This window comes from Leptidea sinapis, chromosome 20 (assembly GCF_905404315.1).
Source record: "Leptidea sinapis chromosome 20, ilLepSina1.1, whole genome shotgun sequence".
Lineage (NCBI taxonomy): Eukaryota > Metazoa > Arthropoda > Insecta > Lepidoptera > Pieridae > Leptidea > Leptidea sinapis.
In genome coordinates this window covers 7,277,078-7,294,919 of record NC_066284.1, presented here as the reverse complement: position 1 = coordinate 7,294,919, position 17,842 = coordinate 7,277,078, and the positions used below count along the sequence as shown (strand labels likewise).

The 17,842-nt window shown below is 39.5% G+C and overlaps 1 protein-coding gene across 2 annotated transcripts; it reads left to right on the top strand.

Moving 5' to 3' along the window:
* The first annotated feature begins 1,250 nt into the window (after positions 1–1,250).
* LOC126970151 (equilibrative nucleoside transporter 4) lies at positions 1,251–14,952 on the top strand. 2 transcript variants are annotated; one of them, XM_050815914.1, is made up of 10 exons: positions 1,251–1,696; positions 3,934–4,088; positions 5,500–5,703; positions 7,251–7,492; positions 8,448–8,523; positions 10,638–10,940; positions 11,779–11,960; positions 12,602–12,730; positions 13,865–13,976; positions 14,666–14,952. In XM_050815914.1, the coding sequence occupies exons 1-10, from the start codon at positions 1,533–1,535 to the stop codon at positions 14,860–14,862; spliced, it is 1,764 nt and encodes a 587-aa protein (XP_050671871.1). In that variant the 5' UTR covers positions 1,251–1,532; the 3' UTR covers positions 14,863–14,952. The 2 variants fall into 2 exon arrangements, with proteins under 2 accessions (XP_050671871.1, XP_050671872.1); XM_050815915.1 differs by lacking the exons at positions 1,251–1,696; positions 3,934–4,088; positions 5,500–5,703; positions 7,251–7,492; positions 8,448–8,523 and adding an exon at positions 9,456–9,741.
* The last annotated feature ends 2,890 nt before the right edge of the window (positions 14,953–17,842 follow it).

Genomic DNA, 17,842 nt, shown 5'->3' with positions numbered 1-17,842 from the left:
AAGAGTGGCCGTTGAGTTTCTTGTATGTTCTTCTCACGAGCACAATTTTTACAAACATAATATGGTAAATTCAGTAATTTGAAACAAATATTTGTGGCGACAATTCAAATGAGCTTAGTTTAAGCCTAATTGAATAAAGTTAATTTGATTTTGACTTTAAAATCCACTCTGAGCAGAAAGTAGCTTTGAGATTTTTTTCTGACATTCCAATTTCTATCACAAGCACTCTTGTCTCCCCCACCAGTGTTGCTGAGTCACTTCTTTAAGAAAATGTTAAAGAATGTAAACAAAATTTCAAATACAGTTTAGCTCAGCATAAATAATGAAACTTTTCATTTCTAGAAATGAAAAAAACTGCTGATAATATGGGGCATATCAGTAAAAATACTAAGTTTTTATTAGTGGTAGTTAACATGGCTTATTTTCTGAACTTCTGAAATATAGTAAAATTACCCCAATATTTAATTGGGACACACTTCTGACCCGAATAACTATCGTACTCTTTCGGTGCTACCAAGTACCAACCCTAAGTAAAATGTTTGAAAAATTTAAACCAAATGCTTACTCACTTCAACAATTATAAAACAATTTGGCTTAACTAGGGGACGCTCAACTAGGGATGTAGGTGTTGAGCTACTCAAGAATATCTTTGAAGGCTGGGAGGAATCACAGAATGCACTTGGTATCTTCTGTGATGTACCTAAGGCTTTCGATTGTGTTCAACATTCAATGCTGGTTAGGAAGCTACGTTACTACGGCATAAAAGGAGCTGCGCTTGATCTTCTGATTTCATACTTAAGCAATAAAATTCAGAGGGTCAACGTGAATGGCAGGAGATCTCCTGAGACTCCTCTCGGTATGGGGGTACCACAAGGGTCTATTCTTGGACCGTTCTTCTTCCTAATTAACAAAAACGATCTACCTAACCTTGTAGAGAAAACACAAGGTGGTATTGTTTGCGGATGACACTGTCAATGGGAAAAAATGTGAAAAAGCTGTGGCTGCATAATGCGTGAATTTTTTTGTGAATAATAAAAATAGCTTTTCAGATTTCGTCGTGATTGATGAGGCGGAAGGCACATAATGCAGTATTCTTGCAACATATTGGTTGTTACGTTACTTTATTCTTCTTGAAGAATCGTGTTGGGTAAAATGTGGCGATTCTGAACCTAAAATAGACCTTGTTCCTGTACGTTTATATTTGACCAAAATCGATGAACATTACGCATGCGTACACAGTCTTCGCAACCTGTCTTCACGGAACAGCCGGCTAGCTGCTGTTGTTATAAAGAGCATTTGTGTTTGAGTAATTGTTTTGCATTCAAATGCAAACAATGCTGTGTCAGTAGTCATTACATTATATTACATTAAATTCTCGCGTTAAATGTTTTAGACAACAAAAAGTTTTGTTTGGAAAATAAAAACATTTTATAGTGTTTACTAAAATGTTCTCTAATGGAGTATTTCGTATTTTGTGTATAGTTTCCGTAATAATTACATGAAATGTTGGGAACATTTATTGCGTTTGTAACATGAATGACTCGGGTCGCGGATACGCCCGCATAGAAGTAATGAGGGGCGCGCGCGGGGAACATACCGGCAGCGCCGAAGTCACTCTGCCGCCACCCGATAAATATAATTCTGTTTATCTGACTTTGTTTGTCTCCGGTGCTGCATTTCTACTGCCATTCAACAGGTATTTATCTTAGTATATTACATAATTCTTGTGAACGTGTACTTGTCACTGAATCCTTTCAAACTGCTCAACCGATGTTGATGACATTTTGTGTTCCTAATAAAATGTAAACATTTGGGAATTAGCAATAATTAGTACAATTTTCTTTTTTGATTTTGATATTATAACAATGTAACTTAAAATTTCGTCCCTCCCCTCCCCTCTCTAACACCAGATTTACTTTGTTTGTTTCGTATTCATTAAGCTATGTTTAAGCACGACAACGTCAATCGGGTCCTCTTCATTTTAATAAAGGATCACAAATATTATGAGTATTTGATAAATATTATATTTGTTTTTACTACACAATGTATTTATTCAAACAAAACTAACCTTATAACTATATTTCAAATACTATGACTACATACAATTGAATCTATCATTACGGGGAAGCGTACCAAGAATACTGGTAGCGTTTCCGCGTTGGATAGCTAGGCTGATCCATTGACCGAAATAGCTGCCAGCGCTTGGGTTCCTTAGCCTTATTATTGAGACAGTAAGTATATTGAAGATAGTACTTTGTACATTCTCCGCTCCTCTAGGCCCCACGGGCCAAGTGTCTTGACACCAAGCAGCACAAAGATGTATGACTCACTCATAAAGCTGTCTTCGGCAGTCGAAGCAGCAGCCCCAGCACCAACTTTTATTACATAATGATGGATAGGTAACATTAAGATCACGTTTTGATATTGTTTATAAAATAGCTATTTTAAGGGTTCCGTCCATCGGTCCGTCCGCATTGTGTATGAGACTGATACCATCAATGATAAGTACCATCGACAAAATTGATTCATCAGCCACTTTGCTGATAATTCTTAAAAACTCAGAAAAACAGGTAGGTTTTTATTTGCATGAAATAGATTGTTTGACAATTGGTGGGATAAAAGTTACTTAGGGATGTATGTATGAGTGCTTCGTTTATTATGACTCTAGGAAAATGACATTAAGGTGGATCACGATTCAATTTTGACGATATTGCTATCGACACTGGCTAAAATTATCTGTGTGTGTATAAAGTGAACAAAATATATCGCACTATTTACTTAAACTGTTCCTGCCGTGGAAGCTTTAGCAATATTTATCAGAATAAATTTTAATATTTGAAACATTATTCTAGAAATATTAACAGCTTTGTCAGGTCGACCTGGAAACATCTGAAGGAAGTTGAATTTGTGAAGTTTTTCATAAAGCTGCTTTGAGAACTCCAACTGTTATTGATGAGCTGCTCGCCAGTCACTTTGACTGTTGTTGACGACAGTCCATGGAAGTGACACTGCAAAACTTTGTTGTTTGATTATAATAATATTCTGTACTAGGACAGACACGACTAAAACGTAAGACGGTCTGCAGCATTATATGTGAATTATAGACGATTCGCTTTATAACATATTCATGAAAATTTTAAATATCATATTATGTATAATTATCTGCTTTCCTTACGTATTTTTTAAGAAACAAAATAATGTAAGTAGTAGCAGAATAATGATCCTGAATGAAGCTCCATATCAATTTTGTGTGAAGAGGTCACGGATAATCGTTTTTGCAACTTATATTATCAAAATTTCAAACCAAACATTTCCCACTATTTGGAGATAAAGTAATTTATTTGTGGAAATTTTTACTTTTGTTAGATTTAGTTTCATTTCACCCCAAACCCTACGACCGCGACCCAAGAAACGAGCAAACTCTTTGATCGCTATAATTGACCATTTTATTTTAAACAAATATGGTTATTTAGTTTGAGTAACCATAGAGCCGCACGAGGACAAACTCTTTTTATTGCAGGCGTGATTTGAGTGTGAGTTAATCTTACATTACGTAAATAACTTCTATGAGCTGTCTCCTTTAAAGTAGATGTCTATTGAGATATACAGAGAAGTGTTATTGGTCTACAGGTGTGTACAGTCTTCAACATGCACAATTAACAACTACAAATGAAGATTTTATGTGTGACCCTAACCGACCAAGAATAGTATTACAATATACAAACTATATTAAAATGCCGGAAAAGATTTAAGTTGTTGCGGAAGAGCTAGCATAGCTAGTAATATATACAATCTATGTGTTGGGTGCGTGTCCAACAACAACTGGACCGATTTTGATATGAGTTTTACACAATTGAATAATTAAACAAATAAAAGCTTGAATCCTAACCTGTTCGAGAGCGTTGATGGTATTAAGTTTTGTGTTGTCTCCAGCTTCATCATGGCGGTGGACTTCTTCCAGCAGAGCTACCCCAACTCAACCATCATGTTCGACCTCTCCAGCGTGTACATCGGCTCAGCGTGCGTCGCTGTCTTCATCAACAATGTCCTCATTGACGTATTCACGTACAACAACAGGATAACGTTTGGTTTGTATTTGTCTTGTTTGCACTTGTCCGTCGTTCCGTAACAATTACATCACCCATAGGGTTGGTCTCCAGGTCCGTTTCTCTCACTACTATCTGATTTCAACCGACTTCCAAAAATCGTCGACCAGTGCCGGGAGAAACTTGTGTCTTCTATCGTGTCCTCTCTGGAGAAGTATGCGGAATGGGGTAAATTGAACCTTGTCCAATTTAACCCCCAGAAGACTCAAGTTTGCGCGTTTACCACAAAAAATTCCATTTGCCGTATCATCGCTCTTCGACAACACTTCCCTTAAAGCCTCGCCTAGTATCGGAATACTGGGTCTCGATATCTCGAGCGATTGCCAATTCCGCGGCCATCTGGAGAGCAAAGCCAAATTGGCTTCGAAGAAACTGGGCGTCATAAATAGAGCACGGCAATACTTCAAGCCGGCCCACATTCTAGCGCTCTACAAAGCGCAGGTCTGGCCACACATGGAGTATTGCTGTCATCTTTGGTCTGGCGCACTCCAGTATGAGCTCGATCCATTTGACCGCGTGCAACGCAGAGCAGCGTCGAATTGTCGGGGACCCAGTGCTCTGTGAACGGCTGGATCACTTGGCGTTGCGTAGAGACGTCGCCGCATCTGTGTCTGTGTCTGTTTCCATCTTAGGGGGTTTTTGCCATAATCACCACGCTTAGCAGATGGGGTGGCGATGGCAGTAGATTTTGGTGCTACTCGTAAGGATGCTGATGCCCATCCTCCATTCTTTGTATCCCTCTCACTCACTGAATCCCCCTTATACTTTTTTTACCACTGCCGCTGGGATCACCTGACAACATTGTATTAAATGATGAGCGGTGATGAAGTCTGTGGAGTAATTGACAGAACTTCTTACATTTTATGCGTACATAATATAGGATTTTTTTTCAACATAGTTAAAGAAAGAATTAAATTCTGATATTTTCACATTTGTCCAATTCGGGTGAACGAAACGAGACAAGCGAGAAAATTTCAAATCAAATGAACGGCGGAGATTTAAGAAAAAAATTCCTCCTGTTCTTGAAGTCAGTTGAAAATGTTAAATATAATATAACAAAATTGAAGCCATTGTTAGCTTGAGCAACTGATACTATTACCAACATCCTCTGATTACCATATAATAGATGCTTAAAACATTAAGCCTGATGAATGCCCTGGAATGATGTGGAGCGTGCCATGATAGTGGACCCTGGACCTTCCTGATTAAGGTTCATCGTCATTATATTTCTATTCAATAAAAAACGTTTGAATTAAGGATTATTGCAAGTAAAATTGATGTGAGTGCAACTGCAAACAATCACGGTAATAACTCTAGTACTCAGTATACAGATAGAGATCTCAATGACTCAGTAGAAACTAAAAATATTTATAAATATATATTTATATTTCAGGCATATTTCTATCCCTGTCAACAATGATAGTCATCTCCGTGTGCAACATCGGGTGGGAGGAGTTCCCCAAGACGGTGGCGTACAACCTCAACCTGGCTGCGATAGGGCTCGTGGCCATCGGCTGCACCATCCAGCAATCATCGTACTACGGACTCACTGGATGCCTTCCACCTCGTTACACCCAGGCGGTGATGGCCGGTGAAAGTAAGTGCTATGATATGCATATGCTATATACATACCTATTGATAGTTATTAACAGATCACAACCACCCACATTCTCCAGCAGTACCAGAGTAATCACAAGAGACGGCTTAGGAAGATGCATGCGCATTTTTAAGGTAATCATATCGGATCACGCTGGAAACACCGAGCAAGGAACGTGTCATGAAAACCGGTGTAGGGGATCATACATCCAGACGCGAGCGAGAGCACTGGGTCCTGAAAACTCGATCAGCGCAAGTTTTTCGAGCTAGTACTGGGGTGCATCAGAACTGAGATGACAGCAATTCTCCATATGTGGCCGGACCTGTACGTTGTAGAGCGCTAGAATGTGCTTGACGTATTGCCGTGCTCTATTTATGACGATCAGCTTCTTCAAAGCCAATTAGGTTTCGCCTTCCAGATGGAGGCGGAAAACTCAGTATTCCAATGCTAAGCGACACATCAAGGGAAGTGTTTTTTAATTAAATGCGCAAATTAGAATTCCGTGGGAGTTGAATAGAAGACAGTTTATTTTAGCCCATTCTGTGACCTTCTCCCGAGAGACCTGCACATGGCCGGTGTATGTTTTGTGACACGTGCTGCTGAATTGGCGCGGGTCCTTTCCCATCTTTTCCGTTTTTTTTTATAATATTTTCGTTACAATAACATTCATTATTTATATAGCCTAGTGTAGTCATTTCAATTCCAATCTGTGATATCACTAAGAAAGTCATTTATGTAAGAGTCACCTTTAGCAAACTAACGTCTTTTAACAATTCTTTTGATTTTCGTAGTAAAATTAATTTCGCCCAAAAACAGAATAACTAACGCAGCTTTATAGTTTAGTGGGCATAACAAGTTTATATCACAGTTTCTAGAACATACATTACATTAACAGGAACATTTTGAGATGCAACAGTTAAAATGTTATTTTTTTTTAATTTTTCTCTTAATGATTCTATAAGACCTAGGTTATAAATAGCGCGAATAGTCCTTTTCTGCAGCACAAAGATGGTATTAATATCGGCAGCATTACACAATACTATGAAAATAACTAGTCGTTTTGTTTGTAATTAATGATAACACCTATATAATATATATATACTAGCTTTAACCCGCGACTTCGTGCGCGTGCAATAATTACTTTGGGCAGCATTTTTTATTCTTATACTCACTTTGCAAATAATACACACCAAAACTGCTGTGGTTAATACATTTTTATAAGCTACCAACTATAAAACTTTCATACATATTATATTTTATTACATATTCCACATTAATTTTAAAAACGTCTATTTCTGCCGTGAAAGGCGCCGTAGCTAGTGGAATTCTGGGAAAATAAGACTTTATATCTTATGTCTCAAGGTGACGGCCGCTCAGAATGTTTGGGTTTTTCAAGAATCCTGAGCGACACTACATTGTTATGGGCAGGGCGTATCAATAACCGTCAGCTGAACGTCCTGCTCGTCTCGTCCCTTATTTTCATAAAAAAAAGTGTACGAGGTATGTGGTGTGCACGTGACAAATGTTTGGTTCATATTGGTCGCCAGGCGCGGCCGGCTTGTGGGTGTCGCTGGACAGAATACTGACCAAGTTGGAGTTCAACGAGCCGCGGCGGAGCACCTTCATGTTCTTCGTGTTCTCCATACTGGTTCTGATGGGACACTCGATCCTGCATCAGGTGATGATGAAGCACCCGCTGGTGTTGCACTACCTACGACTCACGGCCGAGGCCAGGGGCCGTTCGCAGCGCATCCAGCTGAGCTTGAATCCAACGGACGACACTCAACTGGTACTTGATATTTTATATATAATAATTCACATTAAATACTTTTTGAGCTGGCCTCCCCCAAAGATCACCATGACGACCGGTCCTGCGCTGCCCTCATCCAACGTATTTCGGCGATCTTGGCCAGGTCGTCGGTCCATCTTGTGCCTACACCAACACTGCGTCTTCCTTACATGGTCACCATTCGATGACTTTACTGCCCCGACGGCCAACTGTCCGTCGAGCTATGTGTCCTGCCCACTGCCACTTCAGTTTCGCAATAATAAGTCTAAATGAAATATTTATATAACATGCATTGAAATCATGTTATAAGTATTTTATTTTAATGTTAGAGAATGCTGTGACCGGTCCATGAGACTGTCTCCAGACCAGTGTCTCTCGGGTTCTTGGTCTTCTTCACCGGGCCCGTCTGAATACACGAGACATTCCTTCCACATGAGCTCTATACATTTGTGCAATCAATACTTTCCACCGCAAAAGTTTCTTATCCAGTCAGTTTTACGAGTGGGAGGCTCCTTTGCACAGGATGCCGGCTAGATTATGGGTACCACAACGACGCCTATTCCTACCGTGAAGCAGCAATTAAAAGCATTATTGTGTTTCGCTCTGAAGGGCGTCGTAGCTAGTGTAATTACTGGGCAGATGAGACTTAACATCTTGCCTTAAGGTGACGAGCACAGTTGTAGTGCCGCTCGGAGTTTTTGGGTTTTTCAAGAATCTTGAGCGGCACTGCATTGTAGTGGGCAGGACGTATCAATTACCATCAGTTGAACGTCCTGCTCGTCTCGTCCCTTATTGTCATAAAATAAATCCACGACTGTTCACATGAACATCAACTATTGATAGTCGTCGTGTGGCATTGTCCAGCCGTATATATAATTATATTATTCAGAGCGAAACACCTTTCATTACTTAGTTTCTACACGAGATATTAACGGATGCTCACAATAACTTTCAGATCGATGGACAAGTTGAGAACACCAACTTTGGTGTGTTAAAGCTTCAAAGTCCAACTCTACCACTGAGCCCCGACGGTAAGATTTTATTTCTTTCATTTTTACTTTCTCTTATATATTTTTATAGAACTCAAATTCAAGTATTTTTATTAAGTAGGAATTCAATAAACTTATTTGAAATAGTAAATAATTAGTTAGAAAATAAATGCCTGTATCAGACAGTCAGTTTCAGGGTTTCGTACATCAAATGGAAAAAAAAGGAACCCTTGAAGAATAACTTTGTTGGCCGTCTATCTGTCTGTATGTCTGTCGGTACCAATTATAATATGAAGGTTATCAACATAAGGTTTATATTTAAGTGGTTGTCCGAATAGCTTATGTTAACGTGGAAAATAAGTATAGTGATAATGTAACAACAAATTTATGAGCCCGTCACGTGAGGAATCATTTCAGGCAGTGTTTTCCAGGCTTTTGAGGCCATGCCTTTCCAAACCTTAACATTTCTAAAATATTTAACACACATAATTTTTTACCCACGAACTAGTAAAAAAATAAGGGCTCCGTGTCATGTTACATTTTTTTTTATGATAATAAAGGACGAGACGAGCAAGACGTTCAGCTGATGGTAATTGATACGCCCTGCCTATTATAATGCAGTGCCGCTCAGGACTCTTGAAAAACTCAAAAATTTTGAGCGGCACTACAATTAAGCTCGTCACCTTGAGACATAAGATGTTACGTCTCATTTGCCCAGTAATTTCACTAGCTACGACGCACTTCAGAACGCAGTAATGCTTACACATTACTGCTTCACGGCAGAAATAGGCGCCGTTTTGGTACCCATAATCTAGCCGGCATCCTGTGCAAAGGAGCCTCCCACTGGTACAACATAACAGTGTAGCACCAAAACAAGCCGATTAACGTGTAAATACATAGCCCCCACGCACATACAAACACTACTACAGGCCGATAGGCGGCCATTATGAGAATTGTCATCGTCTGTGACAGATCAGTTTGCGTCTCAATAAAATATTTTAAAAATGCCGTCGTGCGTTGTGAATAAGTGTAAAAACATTAACATAAAAGTATTTGTGGATATGACTATTTAACGGGGAAAAATTGTGTAATTGGTATATCCCGTAACCGCACACACACTAGCATAAAGGTGCTTCACTTGCTAATATCCCTGCGTGAAGTCCTTTTTTTACTAGTCCGTGTTTTTACTTTTAAAAATTGTAAGAAAAAAAAATGATAAGTTTTAGGAAGGAACCACTATAAAATTGTTTTCAAAACATCGTAAGTAAAATTTCAAAACATATAATGAAAAACTGAATTTCAAAATAATTTTAATATTCATTTTTCTATATTCATTTTGTGCGATGCTTGCTGCACAGTGATGTTATATTAGGTTCCAATTTACTTAGCTTTAATATCAAGTCTCCGCGTTGTATTATATCAAGTAGACCCTCTCACCTCACCCTCAGGCTCTTTAATTATTAATGTTTATTGTACGATATAACATTGTAATCCATATTTTATATAAAAAAAAAAAGCCCGCTGAGTTTCTTGCGCCCATTCTTCTCAGGGCTGAGGCAGTCTCTTTTGAATGGGTGGTAGATTTTGACGTTCAATAAGTGATTATAAATCCTATTTTGAATAAAAATATTTGAATTTGAATTTGAATTTAGATTTATTTTTTTTATCAGTAAATCATTTACAGCACTAAATCCACATTCAGCTAAACATGAAGATTCTTGGAATTTGCCTTTTTTGTTAAAATTTTCACAGATATCTAGGCATTGCATTTAAATAACTCAAAGCGAATGGGTCGACTCCATTTTTAAATTGCCCCCCTTAACTATCAAATTGTCCCCTTGTGGGGGTTGGGCCCCTCGTTGGGAAACACAGAATTTTAAGATCAGGTTGTGAACCAAACTAGATGAGACGTCTAGCCCTGTACTAGGTTATTCGTGGCTTTGAACATGCAGCAGGTACCTATATCCAAATATAGAATTAATATAATATTTTCGAGAACGATATCGAAAGCTATTGATCAATTATTGAAGCATGCATTGGTAGGTAAATATTAAAATTTTACATTGTCATTTAAAATAAATATATATAAAGTTTTAATAATGTCCTTACACTAGACTGTAAACGAATGATTATTAACATGATCTTCTTCATTACAGAGAACTTAGAGTTTGGAGTGTGTTACTCCAACCCCGTGTACGCTCCGAACCAACTTGCGTCTTCCGCACCACCTGCAGAAATGACAGGAGATGGAGTTAAATCTACACCCGATGTCGCTATACTTGCACCGTCCGAAGATACCCCTGTACTGGGCACAGATACCCTGGCTACCGCTCCTGCAGCATCATCCCCTCTCAGTGGCTCCGAACCATCACAATCCACATCGAGAACACCTCGCCCTTCATACAAAGTCGAAGACGTGGTCAACGATGGCTCCGAGAGACGATGGACAATTTTCCTTTGTAAGTTTTAATGAATGACGTTAAATGTTCTAGGAAATAAGACCAAAAGGGATTTTTTATAACAAATTTTAAAACTACGTACAACCAAGCTGTGAAATGAGCTTCCTTGTGCGGTGTTTCCAGGTTGATATGACGCTACGGCAACGCTCCTGTGATTCCTCTGGTGTTGCAAGAGAATGTAGGCTGCGGTGATCACTACACCAGGTGACCCGTACGCTCGTTTATCCTCGTTCAAAATTTTTATTCTGGGATTGCATTCATAGATTTCAATAAAAAAATTTAACATTATGTCTTTACAGTTTCGTCGCAATTTTTTTGATTCTATATTATTTTTCAAAATTCTCAATAACATGGTTGACGTTCCAGCCCTTTTGCATAACATTACATTTAGAGTACCCCGTAGATGTGAGCGTAAATGTGTTAATAAACCGTTATTTAGCATTCCGCATAGCAGGACCGTTTATGTTAAAAATTGTTTTATTAGAAGAGTGTGTAATTATATGAATACCGAACTTTGCCACTTAGACCTTTTACGTTTAAATCATTAGCGTCATTTAAAAATGCTGTAACCAAACATTTAAAAACTTGTAACCAAATTTATAAAAATATTGTTAGTTGTACCTACCTTACTAATTTTCATATCTGTATTGGCTGTTATAAAAATTAGGGAACTTTAGGTCTTGATTCAATATCCTGTTTGTGTAATCAATTTCTGAATGACTGTTTGTGTCTATTGAATAAATAAATAAATAAATTGGAAGTGTAAAATACCCGTTTTCTCTCTCCTCTTGCAGCCAATCTTGTTGTGCATATTTTTTAATGATTGTTTCGTTGTCAGACTCGCACAGGTGGGCGGTGGCTCGTACCATCTACCCGTACATGGTGTCTATCGGGCTGGTTTACTTCACAACACTAAGTCTGTACCCCGGCATCGCCGCTGAGGTTCCCTCGTGTCGGCTCGGCTCCTGGATGGCAATCATCCTAATGTCAACGTTCAATCTATTCGACTTCATTGGAAAGGTAATTCATGATTGAACTTTGAAATGACTTGTGTTGCACAATCCAAACGCTCCCACAGGACATGGAACCTTGGCAGCTTAACGTCTGGCAGATGGCGCTGTGTACCCATCTCATCGTGTATTTGAGTTATAATAAGAGTTATATATGAGGTATCATATGTGTTACGTATGTGTTATAATATGTGTTAGATTATGTATTACAATATGTGATATAATATGGGTTATAATGAGTTTGTAAATAGAACCTCACCTCCGCATTTATCGTCTTTAAGCTAATTGACCAACGTTACGGAAAGTCGAATAATAAAGTTTTATTAAATTATATATGTCTCCTATTAAATATAGGAATTAAGTTATTTTGATCACTTCAACAAAAAATTAAATCTAAATGTTTGTATTTAGTAGATTATATTATTTGACAATATATTTTGATTTTGAAAATATTCTCACAAATATTTCGAAGGGGCCGTATATTGTCTCGTTTCTAATGCAAAATAAATTGATGACATTAAAAAGATCAATAGAAAGATTGTGGTCACATCTTTAGCTACTCAGCAAACATGACCACCTCACAACCACCCCAGCAATGAGTGAGGGTTGTGGACAGTGGACTCTATCTCAAGCACACGTGTTTTGGCGTAGATAGCTGCAGCCTGGCCCTACGAGTGGAGCCGCAGCCAGCTGCTGATGGCGAGCGGCCTGAGACTGTTTCTGGTGCCACTATTTCTACTATGTGCGTCTCCGAGACAGTCGCCACATATCGTTGGAGACGTAAGACTTTACTTTCTTTGATTGTATTTTGATGTGGACGAGCTTAGTCTAACACCTCTGCCTGATACGCCAATAGAAATTATTTTATCTTCGAGTAGTAAAACTAAATGGAAATGTCTCTTAACTACTTCAAAGTCCAATTCAAACAAAAACTTAAAGAAAAATCATATTAAAATGCAAAAGTAATATTTAAATTATAATAGAGTGTAAGAGTGAATTGTTATCTAAATCTAAAGCATCCAATTCTTTCGTTGAAAGCATTATTTAATTAGTTAATTAAACACATATTTAAGCAAAATGGTGAACTTTACTGTAGGTACAGAGGTATTTTTTAATTCTGACGCATCCGCCATCCATCGCATCCCTTGACCTTATTTTTGGGAAGGTACGTCGCACCACGAGGCTTACCACATATATATATATATATATATATGAAGCTTTACATATTCTGTGAGTCCGTGAGGGATGTTGAGCACTCCTGCCCCCCACCACCACCTGCCAATAACAGTGACGGCAGGACCTGCGATGCAGCGTCCCCGTCACGTCCTGACACGTATTGCTCAGCGCGCCTCCGGCTACTACCCCAGTCAACACCCTGCGGCACAGCGTGCCTGTCACGTCCTGACACGAATTATTGCTCAGCGCTCCTCCGGCCTCTCCCCCAGTCAACACCCTGCGGCACAGCGTGCCTGTCACGTCCTGACACGAATTATTGCTCAGCGCGCCTCCGGCCTCTCCCCCAGTCAACACCCTGCGGCACAGCGTGCCTGTCACGTCCTGACACGAATTATTGCTCAGGGCGTCTCCGGCCACCTCCTCAGGCCCCGTCAAGTTCTGACACGTATTGCTCAGCGCTCCTCCGGCCACTCCCCCAGTCAACACCCAGCGGCACAGCGTGCCTGTCACGTCCTGACCCGAATTATTGCTCAGGGCGTCTCCGGCCACCTCCTCAGGCCCCGTCAAGTTCTGACACGTATTGCTCAGCGCGCTTACTCGGCCTCACAAAGACAGCGACCGCGAGCCAGATCAATGTGCATCTTCCCTTTCGTACTGTTTGTCTTTCGTGGGGCGTCGTTCGCTACACGCGGACCATGCGGTGTTAGCGTCACTCTTACACGTCACACTATATTTCAGATGTATCCAATACTGTTCTCCGTGGCGTTGGGGTTTACCAATGGCCTGTTTGGATCCGTTCCGATGATCATAGCGCCGTCGCGAGTCGCTAGAGAGAATCGAGAAATTGTTGGTGAGTGTTATTCTATTTATTATTATAATTTAATGTAATATAGGTATTTTCATTTAATATAATAATAATTGTAATTAGATATATTATGTACCTAATTTATAATTATTAATGTTTCTAACTGGCCAGTTCCAAACATTTTCAGTGTTACCCACGTATTAACGTCAAACGTGGGGATATGTTTGTTGTGAGTTAGGCTTAAATTTAAGGATTGGTCTTCGCTGCGCTCCAACTAGATACCGCACAACCTAAGAACAATAGCTTTACGGCAACTATTAGATGCTTGCAAAAAAGCGATTAACCCGATTGAATGAAACGTGCAGTCATTGATAGATTGACAGAAGACGGCTAAAATCTTGTAAATAACGGAGATAGCCGAAATCCACTACATTTTAAGCAACTGCTCGCTTTCAAAATGAGCCGCACTTCGTCGCCAATCGCCATACTGTTATTACTACAATTTAAAACTTATGTCAAAGGACTGCACGTTTCATATTAATTTCAATTTTTACTTAGGCAGTCCCGCCTTTTATTATGTAGTATTTACATCCTCTCTGGAGTCCACTTGCGAGTGGGACGCGATGATATAATGATGGCGTCACCAATCTTAAGAATCGACCGCTGCAGCTGCTAGCAACCGAGATGTTACTATGGCCTGCACGCATTAACAGCGTTTCCATTTCACGTTCCAGGTAACCTGATGACTCTGTCGTACAACGGAGGCCTGCTGACGGGGACCACCGTGTCCTACACCCTCAACAACATGCTAGGCCCCCCCACGGCGTCTCCTTGCCGCTTCATATATCCTACACCCCCCCTACCGACCATACCTCCCTTGGTGACTACTGCAGCATCTAATATTACAATGCTCTTGAGTTCTGTGCACTAAAGAAGTTTGATGTTCAAATTATTGTTATTCATATTGAAATCATCATAAAATAACTTGCGTACACAATACAATAAACCACTTTTTATTATATCTTTTGTATTATGGTGGGTATTAGATACGTCTAATCAGACATTGAATACACGTTCTCATTTTCCAATTCACATCATTTTATTTTTGGCGAAGACTTTGTACAGTAGGTATGATAACAGAAGAGCTATTATTTCATAAATTTGAGGGATAGTATATTTTAATGTAAGCGCGTGTTCCATTGCCTGTTGGATTATGTTCTTAGCTTCCACGAATATTGTTTACGACACGACAGACAAGACATCTGTCTTGTGGTAGGTACGAGGTCTATTATTGATCAATTAATCATTGAATTTCCCATATCTCAAGCAGACCCCTTTTTCAATTAAGTTCATTTAAGAATCTTTCTCCCAACAGAGTCAGAGAGGGAGAGATGTGTGCGATACCATCCAGAGGCCAAAATATTTAGACAAACAGATCAAAATGAAACTTGGGGAAGTGAAAACTTGTTTGTGGGCTGAAGATGACACAGTTATTATGTGTTCGCGACTTACAGTGCATTCACATAGATCGATTGTTGTTGAACAACTTTTATCAATAATAAGATTATCCAATTTTGGTTAACTGAAGATTGGAAACGAATTCGAAAAATATTCATACTGATAGAGGACATCTGGGGGCACTGCAGGGCTCCCGCCAAGTCGCGCAAAAACAAGAGGCACGGCCGTACCATCCTTTGGTCGAAGCAGTTCAGGCCATTTTCGACCTATAACTTCATTGTGGATAAAACAAGAAGTCTGAATTTTCAAACTTTCTTTATATTGTTACTCACTGACTGACTCGCCGATCATAAAAAGTATAAGGCACCTAGCAGACATAAATCCACATAAATTTCGGTCCAGTTATCTAGAAACACCAACTGCACAAATAGCTTTGTAATGTGATATATAAGATTACAAAGTTATTTATGCAGTTGGTGTTTGTGTTGCAAGTCTACGTGGAACTTTCGAGAGTCAGAAGTCTGGTAAGTTAAAAAGTTGGATTATCTACCAATAGAAATAAGATACCATCATCTTGTACCGTAAAAAGGTATTACATGGATCTCACAACTTTTTACGGTAGAAGAACTGAGTTGCTAGTTGGTTGCTAGACATGGTTCTTTTTACAAGTTATGTTATTCATGGCATTGAAAATTCCGGGAGCGTGTAATATTAGGTCTTTACCTATGAAATTGCCGTTTTGTATGAACAAAGTTAAACGAATTTTTTTCATGTATTTATTATTTGTATTAATCGAAGTATCACCCATGCAATCAATGCATCTTTGCCAACGCAGTGGTAATTTATTGATGCCCATCTTAAAGAAAACAGCTGGACGGGAGACAACAAATTCCTCAAAGGCATTTTGTACTACCTCTTTGCCAACGCAGTGGCAATTTATTGATGCCCATCTTAAAGAAATCAGCTGGACGGGAGGCAACAAATTCTTCAAAGGCATTTTGTACTACCTCTCGGGTATTGATTTTTTTTTCCGCCAAGACGTTATCCAAATTCTGGAAAAACTAGTAGTCTGTAGGCGCAAGGTCTGGTGAGTAAGGCGGATGACGGAGAGCTTCCAACCCCAGTTCTTACAACTTGGAGACCGTCTGCTTTGCAGTATGAGGTGGCGCGTTATCGTGCAGGAGCAGCGGAGACGAGCGATTGGCCAATGCTGGTTGGAGATGTGCCAGTTTCTCCATCATTGTGTTCAGTTCTTCACAGTACACATCTGCAGTAATGCTCACCCCTTTTGGTAAGAAGCTGTGATGAATCACACCGGCGCTAGACCACCAAACAGTGACCATCACTTTTCTTTGTGTGTCTGTTGAGCAGTCCAAGGCACGTTTCGACGCGTACTTCGCGCTGGCGATCATTGATTTCTTGGGGCACCCATTTGTCAAGCTTTTTTACCTTGCCAATTTGACCCAAATGAACCAATATTATTTTGACTCTAACGTCGAAAGCTGCTGCTAATTCAGCCGTAGATTGTGCATCATCAGCTTCCACAATCACCGTTAATTCGTCATTGTCGACCAAAGTCGAACGCGAGGTTTATTTTTCAGGTCGAAATTCCCAGAACGGAAGAAAGCAAACCAATAACAGGTGGTACGTTGGTTTGTAGTGCCGCTTGTGCCGCGTTCCTGTCACGACGGTAGGTACACATATTCCATAATTACTCAATTTTTTAACGTATCCATGATGACGAAAAAGATCGAAATGCGATGAATGTGACACTAATCAATAAAAAAATGACTACTTGCGGAAAAAGAATTCCATGTTTTTAAAAAATAATTAATATGAAATTTGAATTCTTAGCCAAACAAAAATTATTTTGATTTGAAATGGCCAGTACTGTAGAACGGCAATTTCATAGGTAAAGACCTATTATTAAAATATGTCAATGGCCACTCCGTTGTAATAGGTGGTAAAGAGAACCGAATTGCTGTGATTACATATATACCGTACAAAATGTCAAAAATGTAGATACAAGTGTTTTGTTAAACGGAGAGGTTATCAAACCGGTGGAATCTGCTATATTTCTTGTCATTACTCTGGATTCCAAATTACAATGGAGATTAATATTGAAGAATTGGCGAACAGACTTAGTTCTGCAGCATACGCGGTTAAAAAGATTAAACAATTAACTGACATAGATACGGCGCTACTAGTATACTTTAGTTATTTCCATAGTATCCTTCCTCTCAAAACTTCCATCATTTGGGCTTCCCGAGAGCTTGTACAAGTGGACCTCCAGCTTCCTCACTGTGCATACAGCATACAGGACGTTGTCGACGGATATTGCTCGAACCCGAAGCCCGTGAATGCTGGAGTGCCCCAAGGCTGTGTGCTATCTCCCACGCTGTTTCTTCTGCATATCAATGATATGTTGGACACCTCCAACATACAACACGCTC

Excerpts from the sequence above, each read along its gene's own strand:
- LOC126970151 (XM_050815914.1), top strand. The coding sequence starts at position 1,533 with ATGAATGACTCGGGTCGCGGATACGCCCGCATAGAAGTAATGAGGGGC. Across the intron at positions 4,089-5,499 it reads CAACAACAGGATAACGTTTG|GCATATTTCTATCCCTGTCA; the intron begins GTTTGTATTTGT and ends TTTATATTTCAG. Across the intron at positions 7,493-8,447 it reads CAACGGACGACACTCAACTG|ATCGATGGACAAGTTGAGAA; the intron begins GTACTTGATATT and ends AATAACTTTCAG.